Source organism: Hirundo rustica, chromosome 1 (genome assembly GCF_015227805.2).
Source record: "Hirundo rustica isolate bHirRus1 chromosome 1, bHirRus1.pri.v3, whole genome shotgun sequence".
NCBI classification, from domain to species: Eukaryota; Metazoa; Chordata; class Aves; order Passeriformes; family Hirundinidae; genus Hirundo; species Hirundo rustica.
Window position 1 is genome coordinate 57,247,730 of NC_053450.1, and position 20,087 is coordinate 57,267,816.

General features: G+C 34.6%; 1 protein-coding gene across 7 annotated transcripts in view; it reads right to left on the reverse strand.

Moving 5' to 3' along the window:
• RTTN (rotatin) overlaps nt 1-20,087 on the reverse strand; it is a 79,842-nt gene that overhangs the window by 30,592 nt on the left and 29,163 nt on the right. For all 7 annotated transcript variants that reach the window (XM_040082559.2, XM_040082551.1, XM_040082569.2 and 4 more), the window contains 14 exons: nt 19,263-19,380; nt 18,894-18,990; nt 18,033-18,101; nt 17,522-17,710; nt 16,602-16,841; nt 15,089-15,233; nt 14,171-14,325; nt 12,690-12,909; nt 10,917-11,045; nt 9,514-9,621; nt 8,732-8,890; nt 7,287-7,358; nt 3,760-3,952; nt 369-451 (listed from right to left, as the gene is read on the reverse strand). In XM_040082559.2, the coding sequence (XP_039938493.1) occupies nt 369-451; nt 3,760-3,952; nt 7,287-7,358; nt 8,732-8,890; nt 9,514-9,621; nt 10,917-11,045; nt 12,690-12,909; nt 14,171-14,325; nt 15,089-15,233; nt 16,602-16,841; nt 17,522-17,710; nt 18,033-18,101; nt 18,894-18,990; nt 19,263-19,380 (1,977 nt within the window). The remainder of the gene's footprint in view (nt 1-368; nt 452-3,759; nt 3,953-7,286; nt 7,359-8,731; nt 8,891-9,513; nt 9,622-10,916; nt 11,046-12,689; nt 12,910-14,170; nt 14,326-15,088; nt 15,234-16,601; nt 16,842-17,521; nt 17,711-18,032; nt 18,102-18,893; nt 18,991-19,262; nt 19,381-20,087) is intronic.

Sequence of the window (20,087 nt, forward strand, 5' to 3'; positions counted from 1 at the left end):
GCAACAGAAGTGACAACCAGAAATGGAGATGACCGCATTTTGTCAATAAAGCCAATTACAGAGTAAACTCTAGAGAATATGTCTTGCTGTGGGAAGCTATAGAATTCACTACTGCCTTATGCATTTAGCTATTCAAGGCAAGCTCCCTTATTTATTTTTACTCAGGTTAAGAATCACAAAAGGGTTTTTTCAGCATATTGAAACTACATCGGAGTAAATTTCAACTTAATTTCACAGCTAATTTCTGATTGCTTTCGGGTTTTGTGTTTTGCTGGAGATTTTTTAACAAATTTAAGAGTGCTAATTTTCTTGAAAGCAGTTCACAAACAACTTTATGTTTAAAATAAATAGATTAATCTGCAAGTTACCATAGTTTCAGATGTGGAATGAGAATGTGAAGATTTGCTCTGAGTAGGTGGAGCCTTCCAAAGATTCAGAGAATCATCAAAATCTGTAGGGCAACAAAAATAAGAATCAAAATTACTGTAAGATCAGCAGAGAGTATAACAAGCTTTTTAAAGGATTGTTTCAGTGAAAAAGTAGCCGAACACATCTATCCTTCTGAAGATCTCAGAACAAAGGTTTCCACACATTGTACCTATGAAACCTTACACATCAAATTCCCTGAATAAACAGAAATAAAAAAAAAAAAATCAGTGCAACATAAAAGAGTCTAGAAAAAGCTACACTTCACTCAAACTGCAGTTGCATAGCCTTCAGTCATTTCAGATAGCTCAGATTTAGTTTTAGTTAAAATGCAAGAGTATGAAATATTGAAGTACTATACTAGTACTATACAAAGAACACACATAATAAACATAAAGATGTCCTTGTCTTCAAAAAACTCCAAATTCACATTTCAAGAGTAGTTTCAAGAGGACCCGTATTCATAAATATAATGAAGGCAGAATTAAGTTTGTAAATCTGTTTCAGAATAAAAATTGCCAAGAATTTTATAGCACAAATCTGTCAGTAATACTTGGAAGCTGTTGTATATTTAGGAAAAAAAAATAACAAAGAATAAAGCTAGACTAGACAGTTTGTGAATGCAAGCCCCACAAAAGTAGATGTCCTATATGTATTCTCACTAATCAGTAAACTGAACTATTTTAACACAACATTGCAGATGAGTTTTTACATCCTGAAAAAATGTAAGAAAATCACACAAGGAAAAACCCAACAGGGTTTAGGTCCTGTTCTCACCTATTTAAAGAAACAAAAAATTGTTTCTTATTTCTGAAATACTGTATTTTCTGGCTTTGCTCTGCAATGATGTTAAAAATGTATCTCAATTGCTCACTGAAAAGTCGTATCATTCTACGTTTTGAGTTACTCTTAAATGCGATACTGCATCAGCTAACAGAACTACTAAAAAGCACAAATAAGAGGTCCATGGGAGCAGTAAAATGTGTTGGATTGAAAAATTACACTTATAGATGAAAAAAAGCAGACACTGAAGAAATTGAGGATTTTTATGGCTGGAATTTTGTGTACTGCTGAGGCATTTCTCTCAGTGAGTTAACCAAGAATGCTTCTTTTCCTTGGGTCTGCCAAAGTCATAACTTAGCTGGGGAAGTAACATTCCTCTTCTGTACATGCCTCTGGAACAGGTTTAACAAATGCAGAATCCAGCAGGACGCTCGGCCTGGAAGGTGCAAAACAACTCAAACAATACTTTATTCTGTAAAATGATAGGTGGTGAACTGAGAGGGGGTGTCATGCTGCTTTTGGTGTGGAATTATACTAAACCAGCCTGACTCATCAACCCCAAGAGTTAAACATCATGACTTTATCATACCTACCACTTCTTATCTAAAAATTCTAAGGCTCAGTTGGCCTGAGACATATGACTGATAGTCAATCACTTTAAACTCTGGAAGTCCAGTCCCACTTTCAAACAGCAGGTTTTTCTAAAATACCCCTTAGAGTGTTGATATGTGGCTGCGTGAGGCCGGTGTGTTGTTAGCCCCACGAAGGCGTATCAAGCTCTGAGGGCTGCCAGCAGCCTCTCAGAAATGGCTTAGGAAAAATCAGTGAGACTGCTTGATCAGAGGTGTTTTGGAAAAGCAAAAAAGTTTTAATTAAAGCAAAAAAAATAAGCTATACCAAAGGGAAGGGAAAAAAAAAGTAAAAGCCATGCACAGTGCAGGGAAGTCCCTTGCACCTGCTAAGACACCTCAAAAAGCCCTTAGAATCTCTGTGCTCTCTCTAGGAGGGGTTTTTGGCATGCTGCCCAATAGAAAATAGCTACATTTCTTGAAGAAAAGCTCAAGGGTCCAACAGGTGCCTTTTTCTTGGCACTGCGCCAATTATGGTGAGACGAGCATAGAAGTTTCTGGTTCTTCTTCCTTCAAAGTTCAGGGGTGAGACTCAAACTCTTTCCTAATATGGAAACACCTGTAAAAGCATGGGGGTGCACTGTACAGAGTGTGTGTGGAGATTCCTCCCTGGAGTGGGGATGCTGCTCAAGATCACTCCAGGCTGAGCAAAAGAGCCTTGCCCTGGGTCATTGGTATGGGTGAGTAACATCAATCTCTACTTAATAATTGTTTCTTTTTCGCCAGCTTTGCTTTGATACAGTACACTATACCTCACGAGCAGTTTTAGCTTCTATACTGTGTAGTAAATAATTCTGATTATAGTCTTTTTGTCTCGTCATTTATCGTAGTAAGTCATTCATTTTTATATAAATATATCTGGTTTGCCATCCTTAATCCCACAGGACAACAGTAGACAAAGGTTCAAACACATCTCTATAATTTCTTAGATTTAAGCCACTAAGAAAGTCTGAGTCTAGGATTGAATGCAGCTGCAGCCAGGATCCTCTCTGAAAAGGCCTTTAGAGAGCAAGGGGGTCCTTCCTGCACCTTGTGACTCAGTGGGAGGGCTTCTCTAAACAACTTTGAAATTCTTACTCCACCCATGACACAGCCTTAAAAAGAACTATTTAAATTAGCAGCCTTTAAAAGACGGAAATACGGAAACTCAGGCCCACAAAAAAGGTAAGAAAAGAAAAACCTCATTAATTTTCTGCCCCATGAAAGCTTTAACTAATTGATATCTGAAAAATCCCCTAGTTTTCTAAACTTATGATCATCAGATATATTTGGTCAGGAAAGTGGGTTCCCACAATGCATCCTGGTGAGTCTTAGAAATATTGCTCGATAAATGATTAGTCAATATAAAAGTTAGATCTGAGATATTCTAAGAGATTACAGGTTAAAAATGAATAAATAAATCCAATCTCAGTATTACATTTCACCAGTCTATGAAGTAAATGATATCTGAATATGTCTTAGAATGCAGCTTAATTCAGATTATTGAAGTCCATTCCTACTCATGTAACCTTGAAGTTGAACACATCAAGTAATAGGAATCTTAAAAATAGTTCATGTATTTCTTTTTCCCAAATTTTCCTTGTATGAAAGTTGACTGGATGTCATAAAGTGGAAATTGTTAAAAGCATTTTACCCCCAATATTTTGCAAGAAAATTTACTGCAGAACCAATTATGTCTTTTCCATTTTCAACGTTTTGAAGATGTAAATAGCAGCACAGATCTTTTTCTGAAATATGTTAAACTAGTGACTTACTTACTTAAATCCTCACAGCAATATTTTAACTTCACAACATATTTAAGTGCAGGGCTTATATATTTTCCGTTCCCTTTTTATTAAGAATTACTGGAGGTAAGTTACTCAAAACTATGATTTATTTAAGTAAGCTTCAAATACCAGAAGATTACATCAACATCACTTACCAGTTATACCACCTTTTTCTGAGTTGAGCTTGTCTTCCTTGTAAGAATTCAAACCAAACATGTAACATCCTAGGTAACAGTGTTTCACCATCTGATTCACGTGTTCATAGAATTGGCAGTGATACAAAAGGGCTTTAAGCGCAGGTATTCCTGTCTGAGAGAGGCCAGATTCTTCATCATGTACACAAGGACCCTGAAGACATGAAATTCAGACATCATTACTTTAAAGAAATATTTTACACAGAATAAACTGTCAGAAAAATCCACCCTAACTAAGGCTAATGCTGTGTATGTGTGGGTACACTGGCTTACAGGCTACAACTAATAAATTTCAATAATGAAATGCAGATTTTAACGTTGAGCTAAATCATAATATTTTACGAAAGCTGTCATGACTCAGCAAAATCAAACAGCTATTTATCTTCTGAGAAGTGTGCCAACATTTAAGTAGAAACTCATGAAAAGCTGTAAATGAGTGGTTTCAAGACAATAAATGTATTAGTAGACTTTACAATTTTAATGTCTCATCTACTTACAAATATCAAGCAATGAAAAAGTTTTCCTTAGGCAAAAAGCACACTTATACTCAGATAAGACTAAATATCCAGAATAAGTCATCCTTCTCTAAAGTATACAGTCATTATACTACACCTAGCTATGTCAATCTTCTATGAGAAAAGATTTCTTTAGAAAACAAGACATGAACAACAACAAAAAATCTCTTTGAAGTATGGTTTCCAAGTATTTCTTTTTAAATACTGACATCAGGGGAAACTTCCTAGAACAGTGGATTTATACCTTAAGACAATGGATTCTAGTTGAATTTCAAATAAACAGTTTGACTGCCTTTGTTAAATGTTTCTTCAGTGTTTTTTTCCATGCTAACAGAAAAACCCAAAAAGTTTTATTAAGCTACACATAATATGGTTTAGACTGACCATAAAAATTACAAGTGCAAAGAAGGCAGAGAACTCAGAAAAATTCAAACCAATTACACTCACAGAAAGGCAGTTTTAGAGGATATCCTGCAGGAGTTCAAAAATAAACTAGTTAAAATTATGGGAAGAAAAACTTCCAGTGCTAATTAGAAACTCTTTGGCAGTCAGGAGAGAGCAGAGCTGGATCAACTGAAAATAAGTAGTTTGAAAACACTAACCCCAAGAGGCTCTCCCCCAACCCCTTCATTTACATTGAATACAAGTTCATTTCCCAATAAAACAAAACCCAAAACCAGATACAGTAGAAGCAGTAAAACTATTTCGTATTTCAAGATAAGCTATCACCAAAATGGTAACTCTCATTCTTTTTGGTTTCTGTAGTACAGAATTTTTTTCCACTACTTGTCTTTTACAGCAACTAGTGGAGAATGAGATATGATGAACAGTTCAAAGCAGAATGCAGGATTTCAAGTGAACTATTTATGATGAATTATAAAACTTTACTCATACACTGTCAGCAATAGACATAGACTGTATTGACTATGTCAAGTGCAAACTTAGGAAATACTGATAAATTTAGTCCAAATTTTACTTCCCACATTGTCTTTGCCAGTTTCAAAAGCCAGGCCAGATACTTTATGATACAATGGGAGGGCCTTGAAAGAGTTCCTCATCAATTACATTGACAGTGCTCTGACTTCAGCAATCTTTATACAGCACAGTCTGCTGCACTCTTAGAGTACTTAACACAGGCTGACTTTACTCATGACTAAAGAGTGACATAGGAAAACTTTTAAGTGACATAGCAAAATTAAATATTATAGAGCAGATCAACTAGGCAATAGTAACACTAGAGGCATTCTCATGAAGATACTGGCCAAAGATAAACTCTATTTATATTTCCTTTTCCAGTCCTATTTGCCTAAGGGATAAAATGGAAATGTTTTAATGTGGCTATGGCACAGTATTCCTACTATTCACCAAGATCCACTTAATAGCCCTCCTTTTCTTCCTGGCATCAAAGGAAACAGACAAATCACCTTATTCAGTGCAAGGGAAAAATGTTACTCTAAAATATAAAACTTGATCCTGGTGGTATCTTACAGTTTTAATTGTTGTTTTCATTGTGAACAGTTTTAATTTACCAGTAACCACAAAGTGTTGTCTGATAATATCTTTCAGCATGAACACTTATTAAGTGATGAGCAATTTCCATTAAATTGCAGTTCTTAATAAGAATCACATTGACTCAATGCTTCTTTTAATTGCGCTGGAATTCATCCAGAATTGTGCAACTGGATTTAGGTTTTGTCACTTCACCGTAGTCATAGAATTTTTTTTTAAATTGACAAGTTACAATGGCTGCCCTTTTGTAACCCCTTACTATTATGAATTTAAACAATTACCATTTATACTGATAAATTAGAAGTAGCAAGACTGAAACAAGGGCCAGATTTGTAAAATTGCTTCCACATCATCCTTCATGATCACATGTAACGAAAAGACATGACATTCTGTAAAATTCAACTCTGCAAGAAATAGCACAATTGAGTGCAGCTGGATCATAGATAACTTAACCTTATAAAACAGTTGGAATGCCTTTCAGCACTAACTTGATCTTTTGCAGAAAGGAACAGATTAAAAATTATATTGCTGCATCTGCAAATTTCTTCAAAAACACTGTTCCCATAGAAGTACAATCTCACACACTGGAAGAAGCAAGATAGACACTAAAAAGAGATGCCAAGGTCACAAGAATTTTAAAATTTGCAAGCTGAGATCCAAATATCCTGATGAACCAGACTTGCTGCGAGTAAAATAAGATGACTGACTCAAGAGCAGAACTGGAAAAGTCTCCAGAGGATCTTATCAGTTTGATAAATATCTGATGAGAGAAGGTAAAAGGAGACAGACTCACTGGTATTCAGTGACAGAAGAAAAGGCATTGAGCAAAATCTAAAATACAGGAAATCCTATTTAAACCTAAGAAAAAACTTTCTATCTGAGGGTAGTCAAACATTAGAATAAGTTGCCAAGCGAGACTGTGGAGTCTCCATTCTTGGAGAAATTCAAAATCCAACTGGAAACAGCCCTGAGCAACCTGGCCTAGTTCAGCTTGCTTTGAGCAAGTGGTTGTCTTCAAGAAGCATTTAAGTTGACCTAAGTGACAAAATGCTTCATCTTTCTTTCAAAACATTTTATAAACATCACATTCACAGAATTTCCTCTTCCTCATGCCTCTCAAATAATGTTTTACCTGGATTCCAAGTGTGGGTAAAATAAATTATCAATTTCTATCCTAAAACATTAATGATATACCATATAAATAAGCAAATTTCCTAGGAACCCAAAGATACTACATTCATGAAATGCAACATATATGTAATCTAAATTTGGTTGTTTTATTGAGCTCACTGGAAGCTTGAGAGAAGTTTGTCTATTCATTTATTTCGCTGTCCAAAATGTCACCTTGGACATGTAATTTTTTAAGTTTATATTTTATAGGTATATTCTGACACAACTTTTCAGATCAAATTACATTTCTCTGTGATACTATAACTTTTGTCATCAAATGTAATAGTCACTCACTTGCCAAATACAATCTTTCATGTCTTCAGTAGGGATTGGAATCACAAGTAGATTTTGTAGAATAAAAGCAGCCTGAAAGAAATGAAAGCATCAATATTGCCATCTAGCCATCACAGTTCAAAAAACCCACATCAGACTGAATAGTACAGTCTACATATTATTCCACTGCTTTAGACTGAAATACACAGATATGCTGAAATACACAGAATTCTCATGTTCATGTTGGGAAAAAATAATTAGAAGGATATAACTTCAAAGCCCTCAAACTTCACTTACAAGAGATGCCATTAGAGCATGGCACAAGAGCAAGCCAGTATAAAAAAAAAGACAAGGAAAAAAATGGGATAGAAATCACAAGGGAACAAATCACTTTGTTCATAAAATAGTTTCATCACTTGTCCGGTACAGTCAATCCTACAGAATAAGCATTGCAAGTACAGGAAGTACTAGGGGAAAAACTCCTGAACAGGAACACTAGATAACTGCTTATGACCCCTCACTCTATTGTCCTTATGTTTTGGGGGGTTTCATTATTATAAAATCATTGGGACAATGTGGTTAACACATTGGACAGAGACATGTTTCAAATATTTTCCTTTATGAATACATGGCATGTTTGTTTTTCTAATTTATATTAGAAACACTTCACATATCTGTACATGGATTGAAATTCCTTTTTTTTATATTTTGTCAATCTTTTGCCAATTATGTGAATACTAAGAGACTATAATTAAGAGACAACAATTTGGAGTTAAAATAATGAAGGACGTATTATCAAACGCATTTTGAGGTATAATTTCTAATATTACTTTGGAAAATACAATTAGTTAAGTGGTAGAGCTGGGGAAAAAAGTCACTGAGTGTCAGAAGTTTTATTTCTTATTGATTAGAACAGAAGGAAAACCTTACAACTAGAGCTGTAAAAAATTGCAAATAAAATGTACAGAGCTTAAATTCTTTAATATATAATTCTATGTGTTGCTGTAATGTAGTACAGACTTTCAGTTCTCACCAGTAAACCTTAGTGCCTAGACAAACTAGATTACTTCATGTCTGCAACGAACAGACATTTACTGCAAATCAGGTGATGAGTTTGTACCAAAGCATTCATAAATGCTTCAAAGCAGCAATTAAAATTGGGCTAATTAGTTATACTTTAGCAAGCTATTTATATAACTGAGTAAGCCTTAGGACTTTTTAGGAGTTCACTTGTATTGTTTATATAATTTCTGTTTTGAAATAAGTAATCTGTATTTGTTCATTCTTCTGCAATTCCTAAATAAGGAGGCAAACATTTATATTAATCAGGTAGTGTTTAACTTAGAAAGCAGCAGGTGTTGTGCAGTGTCAGATAATATATACAATAAAAAATACAAAATTTCTTTTTCTCTATAATCAAAAAGAACTTGTCAATCTACAACAGCAGAAGGACACAAGAAACATACCTCCCTGCGTACCATGCTACATTCAGACTGATCCAGAAGGATGTTTAACACCGTCCCCCACAGGCCTCCTGAAATATTCTGGCAGCTTTCTGCTAAGGCAATACATCCCATTTCAAGAGATGTAAGAGCTGATCCTATTCCAAGTGCTGTAAATCTGACCTAGTACATATAAGCACAACAGAAACTGGTGTTTGTTACAGTAATTAGCAATACATTTTTTAATTATTATTATTAAGTTGTATCAACTGAATCTGGAGCTTAAGGGAATAATTTCAAAAGTAACAAAATCTTTTCCTATATTTCTCTTGCTCTCTACTCATAATCACAATTAAGTGAAAAAAATAACATTATTTTTAAATATTCAAAACCAAGCAAGACAGTCTTTAATATTCTTCATATTTACAAATTGAAAATAGGTCCATTTGGCAAACTCGTATAAATTTAACAGATTTGCATTAAATACATTTGCTCTGAATTTTTAGTTCATGTAAATGTTTCTGCTTTGCAGCTAAGTTACAGCAATGACAAGGAAAACTGCCTCTGAATCATGATAGTGAGTGACTAATGAAAGCACAGAAGACAGAAGATATAAGGAAGGGTTTCTTAAATGTTTATATGGAAACACTCTCCCTACTGTATTATTACTGATATTTGGGATACAGTCAGTAACATTTAAATAGTTGGAAACAGCAGTTCTACTATTAAATACATTAATGAATCAAAAAATTTTCAAACACTTAAGGGTCAAAATAAGATATGAAGTTAATATCACAGTAACGAACCTCAGGATCTCTATCTACCCATAAAGGAACCAGCCATGCCAGACCTAGATGAGACAGAACTTGCTCTTCACTATTATCATACGGCAAAGACCAAAGAGATATCCAGTCCTGAGTAGCAAATAGAAAACAAATCAAGAAATTTTTATAAATCTTTTAATCCATGCCAGTGTGAGCTACCAACTACTACTAAAACACTTCTGTATAACACTAATTGTACCAGGGAAAGATAATTTTTTATTTCTCTTTCCACAAGGATTTAATACTAAATCACATGATTGTAAACAACAGCCAGGTTTTAAAATTTCTTTGAGACTAAAAATTATTAGTACAGTCTAAACAGTAACAGTGTCATAAACACAGATTATGACTTAGAAACACAAGAAAATAAAACTTATCATTATCCTACTATACATATTACTGTATAACAATGATTGATAAACAATTGATAAAAAATCAATTCAAGTCCACTCTATCTACACATTTATGATCTAAGTCTTTGGAGGCTGCTGTCTCCCTGCAGTGTACTTAAAACTCTGTTCCCTCCCATTTTAGTAAATGTTTCCAGTACCTAATATCTTGAAAGAGGAGTAGAGAATAGAAGAAAGAGACACCTGGAATTTGGAGACGCAGCTATACTGCAATTTCTAGTTATATGCATGCTTGATCATAATAAAAGACCATAGTAAGACTGGATTTTAATTCTCTAAAATAATGCTTAATTGTTGACTTTACTTCAACTGCTTCAGAATAAAGGCTATTTTTACTAAACTGACAAATCTAGCTCTCAAACACATACATGAACACAAAGCACAATATGAATCTTCCTGGTATGTAATGATAGCTTCTTTTACCTGGCAATCCTTCTTCCATGTATGTACATATTCTTTCATATGTATACACATATATATACACACAGCTGTGAAAGCCCTACACACATGAATGTTTAATCATAGATTAGAAAGCCTGTTGTCTGTGAGGCTGAAGAAATAATGATGTTATAAATCCTTAAATGTATTCATCCTCTAGAAAATCTTGATTCTTCATTTTTGTATACAAAGGAAATGATACTGATTCTGAAAGAAGGACTTTCAAAATCCACAGAATTATTTACAAAACAATTTCAGTACGGCTAGAACTAATTATTCATAGTTTTTGTATACTATACTTTATCTTGTACATTTATCTAAGATTATAGACCAAATGAGATCAACGTGGGCATTTTTGCCTTCTGTACCTCCAGTTGGAGGGGAAGGAAGAGTAAGCAGTGGTGTGGTTTTAGCAGGACTACTGAGCTGGAGAGCACCATCCCTAAACCATGACAAAGTTTATCACTGAACTTCAGTTAAAATCTCTCTGCACAGCCCTCAGCAGTGACGTGATGAGAACAACTGGAATGCACTCACCGCATCCTTGGCTTGAGCCATCATCTCGTGAGACAAGTGAAGCAAGCAAAGGACAGTGCTTTTTGTTACACCCTTTCCCATGAAGGACATGGCATTTCCCCCCCATTCAACATAAAACGATGAGATGACCTAAGATTGGGAGTACAAGTTCAAAACAGCTTTACTATAAACAGTACACAATGTACAAACTGTCTTACACACTAGATCATAATTTAAACTCATGAAAAGGTGATAGATTTCTAGCTGAATTGCAAGAATTTCTTTATTTCTGAGTCATTTGGTCATGTGATGGTTTCCTATACATTTAAACTTCTGAACATCTGTGGTTTTTATTTGTTTATTCAAATGAAGAATACAGTCAATCTTAATAGCAAGCTCTAAGTTGAATAGAAACCTGAAAGTTTATTTTCATGGACCTGAAACTTCATTTAGTACCCAGGGTTTCTTTTGCTATGTCTGGAATAAAAAATAAAATTTCTTTTCAAAATTCAGTGTTCAAGAGAAAGTGTCATTTATATATTTTATTGTGACTTGAATAAATTTATCAGCTTTCTGCATCAAATACTAATAAACAGAAAGGTCACTGGATGATAACATAAAATAAACTGCCTGACCAAATATGTAACCATGCATATTAAAAGGCATGCTGCTTCTAAAAAAACATGCCCTAAAATACTTTTTTAAAAATAATAACCTTAGAAGATACACTTCTAGATTTACTTTTCTCCACAAAATATGGTGATTTAAACCTCTGCATTTTTGCTGTTGATCTTTCTTTCAGTGTCCCAGCCTACGGAAGTTTTTTTATACCCACTTTCTCCATTCCTCTCCAAAAGAAAGCTACATTTACTTTCATATTTAGGCCAAATAGAACTACCTAATTCTTTTGAACAAGAGCTTATGCATCAGAAGCTGATTTCATGCCATAGAATTTATTTTTATTTTTTCCAGTAATAATCTTTCTTTTGCATGACAATGTCTATAACCTTGGCGTCATTTTTAATCTAGACTTCAACTCAGAGAGCTCATCTAATCAAACAGGTCTAAAACATTTATTTCTTTCTACTCAAGAAATCTTGGCAAGTTAAGACCCCTAAAACACTATATTTTTTAATCAGATATATTGGTACTTTAAACTAAAAACTTCTGAGTATACATTACTGAATATGTGTTAAACAAACAGAGAGGTAGAACTATGCTTTTCCTTTTAAGTTTAAGAAGACTGGGGTTTTCAAAAGATATAATTTTAGGAGAAAAAGCTGGTTGTCTACCATGCCCATGGACTTGGCAAACAAATAAGAACACTGAAAAACAGAACGAAATTTTGTATTTCCAACAACTGCAGCATCTTGAATTACCTCTTTTCTGCTTTCTCTGTGTTAACAACCTGCCTAACAAGCTCATCTTCTCCTAGACCACCTTTAATATGTGGATTTTGCCTGGGGGAAGTTATCTTGAATTTTTCCTCTTGGAGTTTTATTTATTAAAAAGATCACATTTATTTTTTACCTTGCTTAAAACTACTGTCACTTGGCATCTTAAAGCAATGATGAAAGCTCATGCAATACAACCAGTCTTCACAACTACAGACACACACCACTCAATCTAGTCTCCGTATCATTCCTATTTACTTAGCAGGTAAAAGTATCTTTCCCACACCTACTGCTAGTGATGACATTCACTAAAAGTACCGTGAAAAGCATAGTGTCGTTAGTTACACAGTTCTTTACCAGCATTCAACCCAAAAGCTAAGTAAGAACATAAACTACTCACCTCAAGAAGACCTGTTAAGTATTTCTTACAAATTGTGACAGGTTCAACCGCAGCAGAATAGGTACTCCAGCCTGGAAGTGCAGTCACATGAACCATTCCCTGTAATGCTCTCTCCAGTGAAGGAAGTCCATAAAAGTGTGGTGCATCTGTTACCCTCAAGCACTGAAGCAGCTTCAGAGCCAGCTCTGTTCGGAATAAGCCAGCAAGCTCTAAGCCCTCTCTGGTTTGATCATAAAAAATGAAAAAAAGATGAACCATCAATATGAAGCTGTTACAAAGAATCATTTTGAAAAAGGCCAATGCCTCATGCTTGTTACTGTTAGTCTGTGAGACTCAGCATCTCAATTACTTAATTATGCATTATGAAAAGAGTAACTTGAAATTAAATTTAACATTTCTAGCTTCATCCAGGGTCTGAAAACACAGTATCTGATTACAACAAAGTTGCTTAACTAAAAAGAGACAAATGAGATGTAACTCATTATTAAGGAACACACTAAATAAACAGCAAGAGATTGAGACAATGGACGACACAATGAGAAGAGCTGCAAAGCTCAGCAGTTCTACAATCACACAGGACCTAGAATATTCTAAGTTGGAAGAGACCAACAAAGATTACCAGGTCCAACTCTTAAATACATGCCCTGCTACACTTAATGTTTCTTCCGGTTCAAGAGACAAGTTTAAAATTATTTCTGGCAAAAACCAATAAGTCTAGAATTAAGTAGGTAAAAAATACAGGAGTGTGAGGTAAATAACTAGCAGGGATTTCTATGATATGCCCCTTTTCCCACTGTCAAAATTTTTAGAAAATTGCCAGGTGGAAATAATGAAAAAGGTAATATTTTGAAAATACTTTCACAAAGTTACATTCTGACAGTAAAAAATCAATTATCTTAAACTGCAATTTTAGTAGCTCTTCAGATACAGCTGGATGGAGAGATTTAGTGTGGGAAAGGTTTTATGAGAAAATTGGAGAAAAAAATAATGTAAATCAATTTCTGTGTTTGCTCAATTGGCAGAAAAAGGTTGGAGCTTCATGCTAAAAGTAGCTGTCCCAAATAGGCTAAAAAGGAGTTAAATGAAAATAAACATTTATTGCTATTTCAAATATTTCAGTGTTTTACTCTGCTATAAATACATGCTACAAAATCAATGAAGATACCATTTGCTCATGCAAATTTGCAGCAGTGAAAAGGAAATAACCCATCTTCTCCATGCAATCAATTTAATTATACATTTGCTAAGTGACCACTAGGACACTCTCTTTCAAGTTGCCTGGTTAATTTCCTAATTTTACTGTGAACAGGAACATCTAATGTTGATTTTTACTTCAAGCATGTACATTCAATTTTCACGGTTCACAGCAATTGAGCCATGATGTAACGATATTCAAATTGTGACCAAAATTCAGCAGCAATAGGTGTTATGATGAATAGGTGTATGTCAGAATGACAGAGGCAGGTGCATTTGCACTGTACCTGTCAGTCATTGACATGGAACAAACTAACAACGTGTTAAAAAGATGAATGAGTTCTTTATCCAGTCGTTGCCTGACAGCAGCCTGTGTTTCATCCATTTCATCCTGCACTTGGGATTCTGGTCGCACCAGAAGGCCCATAAGGGATTTTGGCTGCTAAAAGAAAAGAATAAAAATACAGTCACATAATGCATTGTTTCAATCCTCTTTTAATACCTTCATTAAAGCCACTTTCCTGTTGAAAACTTGCAAATCACATACATTCTAAATCAGAAATTCCATGATTACTTAACTAAAGTAACTGCAAAAAGCACAGTGAAAAATTCCTATAATTCCCAGTAACTTGAATATCGAATCTACTAAATGCCATAAAAGAATCTTTTATTCTTTTAGGCCTTTAAAACATCCCAGCATTAAGAAGTTAGTGTATTTTGAAGCATGAAAGAAAACTTAAAGTAATACAGCAATATCTTTCAATAAAAAATAGATAACAAAAAACACATAGTAACAAAGTTAGTTCAGGTTGAATTTTGTACATCTCAGCTGCCTGAAAGCCTTTGTGTCAAATTACTTTAAGGTTTTATATTAATGTATTGAATGGGCCATACTTTAAAAAATTTATAAGCTTCCCGGGTAGCGATATACATTGAAGTACTTGTAGTCTGTAAGTAATTGAAATTAAGTCCACTAGCATGTTTCCCTAAATTCTTAGACTGTATTTGCAAATGGGAAAATGCAAGTGCATGCGGACTGTATTTATATCCTCTGTAAGACAAAGGATGCTCTTGCATGTTACATAGGTTGTACATTTGTAGCTAAGCACACCCTCATGCAGCTCTGCAGGTATGCACACGTGTGTGCAAGTACAGTTATATGGTCAATCAAATCATTTAAGTATATACAACAAACCCATCCTTACATTTTTAAGCAATGATTTCAAGAACCACTTTAGATGGTCTGACTCCAGATTTGACTTCTGCTCCCTAAGAAATTTGTTTAAAAATCTTAGGACATCTACCAGAAGTTTTTCATCCTCCACAGAAGCTGGAAGCACTTGTAGAAACCTGCAATACAAATAAAAGCTTTCATACTTGTAGCACTTTAAAAGAGCATGGAAAATCTCAGGCTAATAGGACTGGAGTCACCTGCAAATGTTAATTATACAGAGTAAATATGTAAATTACATATACTCACATATAGCAAATATGCTATTGCATAACTTATTATACATATAAGATGATGTTAATATTGTTATTGTTATGCAAAATATTTATGTGTATTTTAAATATACTTGCATATAGTAAACATGGAATTCTCTTCACTAAAATCTAGAGAAATCTGAGCAGGGTCACAGACAGGAAATAAAAAGTTAGTAATTTCTTAAAATTTGGTATTTGATAATAATAGTAAAGCTTACCTATGCATTTCAAACAGCCCTTATTTTAAACACAGAATTTTAAATATTTGATGGTTTCGTGTATGTAAATGGCAAGATAATAATCTTTGAGAATGGAAGGGACTTGCAGGGGTCACCTGGTTTTGCCACTCTGCTTATGAAGGGACACATACAGCTGGTTGCTCAGGACTGTGTCCAGGAAGCTTTTGAGTAACTCCAAGGATAGAGATGCTACAGCCTCTCTGAGCAGCCTCCATCTGTGTTTGGTCACCTTCACAGTAAAAAGTGTTTCCTGGTGTTCACAGGAACACAACTGAAACTTGTGTTTCAGTTTATGGCCATTGCTTCTCTCACTGGACACCACTGGAAAGAGCCTGGCCCCACCTTCTCTTCTGGTACAAACTGATAAGATCCTCACTCTGAGCCTTCTTTCTTCCATATTTATCAGTCCCAGCTCTCTCATCCTTTACTCAAAAGAAAGATAATCCAGTCTTTCGCCACCTTTGTGGGGCTTCACTGGATTCTCTCCAGTCTGTGTGCTCTAAGAGATTCTCTCTTATACTGGCAAGTCCAAAACTGGACCCCGAGCTCCAGACCAGTGCTGAATAGAAGGGAAGGATCATCTACCTCAACTTGCTGCCAACGCTCCTCCTAAAGCAGCCCAGGATAATGTCTGCCTTTTTTACTGCAAGGACAAGCTTCTGGTTCATTTTCACCTTGGTATCCCACCAGGATTCCGCAGTCGTTTTCTGAAAAGTTGTTTTCCAGCTTGGTTCACCCCAGAGGCATAGGCTTGCTCCTCCCCAGCCGCAGGACTCTGTACTTCCCCTTGTTCAACTGCCTAAGGTTCCTGTCAGCCCAGTTTCTATATGTATATGTACATGTACATGTACATGTACATGTACATGTATACGCATATATCTCAGAATCAGAGATGCATAGACAATTAATTCCCTAAATTTAAAATACGAAAAGTAGAAACGTTACCATTTCAGTATAACAATCTTTAATTGATTCTTATAGTCAATACGCTTACCTGTCCATTGCCTTCTGCCAAACAAAGCTTTTCAAAGTGGTTCCACAAGGCCCAGAACTGCATTTTAATGCAAGTCTGTCATTCAGGACATAGAAGCTAAGTCTAGTGAGAGCAGTTCTAACATCCTTGTGGGATGCTGCCTGAATGATCAAACTAAGACAATCCTGCAGTCCATAGTTCGTGTGAGTTATTTTCAAAATAAGAATGTCTTCTATGGAAAGTTTCAGAGAGTCTAAAAATCTGAAAAGGCAAAGAGAAAAATTATTAACAGCCAGTATCTTTACAAACTGTTTCAGAGAGTGCTTACTTCTTCCCCTTAGTTGAGAAGATAAAGCAGAAATAGCCTCAGAAAGTTATTTTTCTTAGCCAATTCTTTCTTCATTAACCCTTCAAAAAAACCACACCGAACAAAAAACTAAAAATCAAAAATAACACCACAACACGTAAATCATGAGGTGTTTTGAGCTCTTTGGAAAAACAATACCTAAATACTAAGCTTTACCATTAAGAAGAATATTTATTTGAAATTTAAGCCTTCAAGAAAACTTAGAAAAAGTCATGCAACTTTATAGATGGGTTCTACATAGTAGGAAAAATGATTCAGTTCCTTAAGAAACCACAATGACTATAAAGAAAAACAGCCACAGAGCCCATTTAAAATTGTTTGGCATTAGCCTGACCATCAATAAAAGTTAGATCAAGCTCTAGACTTCACGTATAAAGGCAATTTAGGTAAAACATTAGCTGTGACAACATACCTTCATCCTCTTGGGATGTGATCCTTTATGTTTAAATTACAGCATTCTCAAACAAGTAACACCTTGAACTGCTGTTTGAAGTTGAAAACCTATTTAAACTTCATGAAACACTGATTTAATTGAGATACATTGGGATTTAAAAAAAAAGATAACATGGCTCACATTTCTGCTTCCTTCTCATAATTTATCAGCTGCAGCAGGTTTTCAATCCCATGGTACCATGAGAGATTCCAAGCTGTCTTAAGCATATCTGACACAGGTTTCATAGCCAAGCACTCAGAAGACAGTGGTACCACAACAGTATTAGGGCTAACTACATGATGAGCAGTGATCCTGACTGGGAGATGATACCTAAAAATACACAAATAACAATAACAATTTTTGGAAGTGGTTGGTGAGTTTTTTTGTTTGCTCATTTTAAAATCAAATGCTCTATTACAACCAACTTGCAATTTTCCAAATGAAGTTTTCGAAACTCTTTTACAGAGAACAAAGTCATGGAGAAAAAACTATTAAAAAATGCTGATCTCATCATCATAAAAATGCTTTGATCAAGGTTTCGCTTCATTCTGCCACTTCCATACCTCAGTAAGGACAGCAAATGCAAATCAGCAGTTAACTGTAAAACAATCAAAACCAATGAACCAACCAACCAGTCAGCACCCACACATACCTTCTAACAACAGCAACAGGTAAACTGAAGGGAGGTACCTCAGTATTATTATTGGCTATGCAATCAGCCCTGCAAGAGATTAAGTCATAGTTACCATGCTCTATTTTAAGATTTGATCTTCTCCTAATGCTACACAGGTTATCTCCTTATTAACTTGGCTATAGATGCATTTCTCCCTTTAGCTAGATCTTCAGTAGCCCATTGATGATTAATTTGTATTAATAAACAGTGATGTGTCTTCATAATTATGCAATATTAAGACATTTAAATCGCACACAAATGCAATATTTATTGCAGATACACTGTACATTAAAAACCCCACATAAACCCCACATACTTGTTTCCTTTTTTCTGTTAGAGAAAAAAACCCACATTATAAGTATTTTCAGTATATTTCATGTGTGTGAATTCTAAAAGCCTATTTTTTTCATGCATATGCAGGTTTTAAATAATGAGATATCAGAAGCTAAGGTCTGTTGCTTTAAAGACAACTGGAACATTTAAAAGCCAAAGTCAACAGAAGAAAGCTAATTAAGTTAAAAAAACACATCTACAGCTAGCTATTTGATTTGTGTAGTTTCTATTCACAGAAAACTTGGATTACAGGCCAATCAAGGTTTTTTGAAAAATAAACTTAAAATTAACTTAATTAATACACTAAGGTATTCATAGTGCAAAATATGCCATGTAGGCCTCCAGAGCATGAAACCCAATTATTGAAACAATCAGGACTACAAATACTCAATTTTGGACCTATAAAAGTTTGGGGCATAACTTGTCTGGAGATAATAAAAATGTATTTCTATTAAAACCTTAAAATTTGTCTAGAGAATATGCTATTAAATAAGTGGATTTTCATACCATGTTTCTGTTCTTGCTACTTCATCAAACAACAGAAGACAAAGCAATACTGTAGCTTCAATTAAAACAGCACGATCACTTTGGAGTATCAGGGAAACTGAATAACATAAAGACATTTAAAAATGTGTTAGGAAAAAACTGATACTTAATAATACATAGAAGGACCCTAGTTAGAAGCAACTGCTTTCCACAGTTTCCTGCTAACATCTTCAATACGTGCCACAACATGGGAAAACTAGCACACAGTGATTTATCTTTTAACTATCAGAATCTGATATCATGAAGTGATCCAAAGTTCTTGAGAAGATATTTGGTTAAACATCTAACCATCGTTTGACAGGAGTATTACAGTGGAAATAAAATTCTGACCTCTGAATAGCAAAAGTAGCAAGGAAGATTGCTGTGCCAGGGACAGGCGAACAACTGGGTCAGCACTCACAATTTTGCGTAGGAGTGTCAGACATGGTACCACTATGGACTCCATAAGCTGCAGGAACAGAGACAAAGATTAAATAAATAAAATCAGTATAATTTATTATGATGCACTTAACACAGACTGTCACACTATTAAACAATATATTCCATCATTTCTAAAACAGAGGTCTAGAACTTCCTTAGACAAGCACATTTCAGCCAGATGAAAACTGCATATTCATTAAAAAATATTTATTTACTTGTTGATTCATTTTATTATTAATTGATGGTAATTTTATTGGTCTCCAGCTTCATAACATAATTATAATATTTGCTTTCAAATTATACAATTTTAAGGACATCTGTAAGCTGAAGGATTTAAAAAAACACTAAGTATTTATAACCATCTACGTTTATTTATTTTTTAAAAATACAAATAGTTTATTACATAACATTAATTTTCTGGGTCCCAGCCCATCAGATCATGAGAACAGAAATAAGTTGGCTAAAAGTTAAATTATCAGTGAATGGCCAAAAATACAACCAAAGTCACAGCTCCTAAGAAGAGAGTATTTTTTTCACAGTATCTTTACCTATGGATTTCTGCCTTTAAAATTTGTAAATACCATCAGTAAATACATTTTAGTTTCACACTGCATAAACAAAAGCCCTACTTACTTAGTATGGAAAGAATCTTTTGCACAGTTATATACAAAGCCTTATTTAGGTGCTGATTTTTATTTCTACTGCTTCTTTCATTTTCTTTTCTCAGTAGCCATT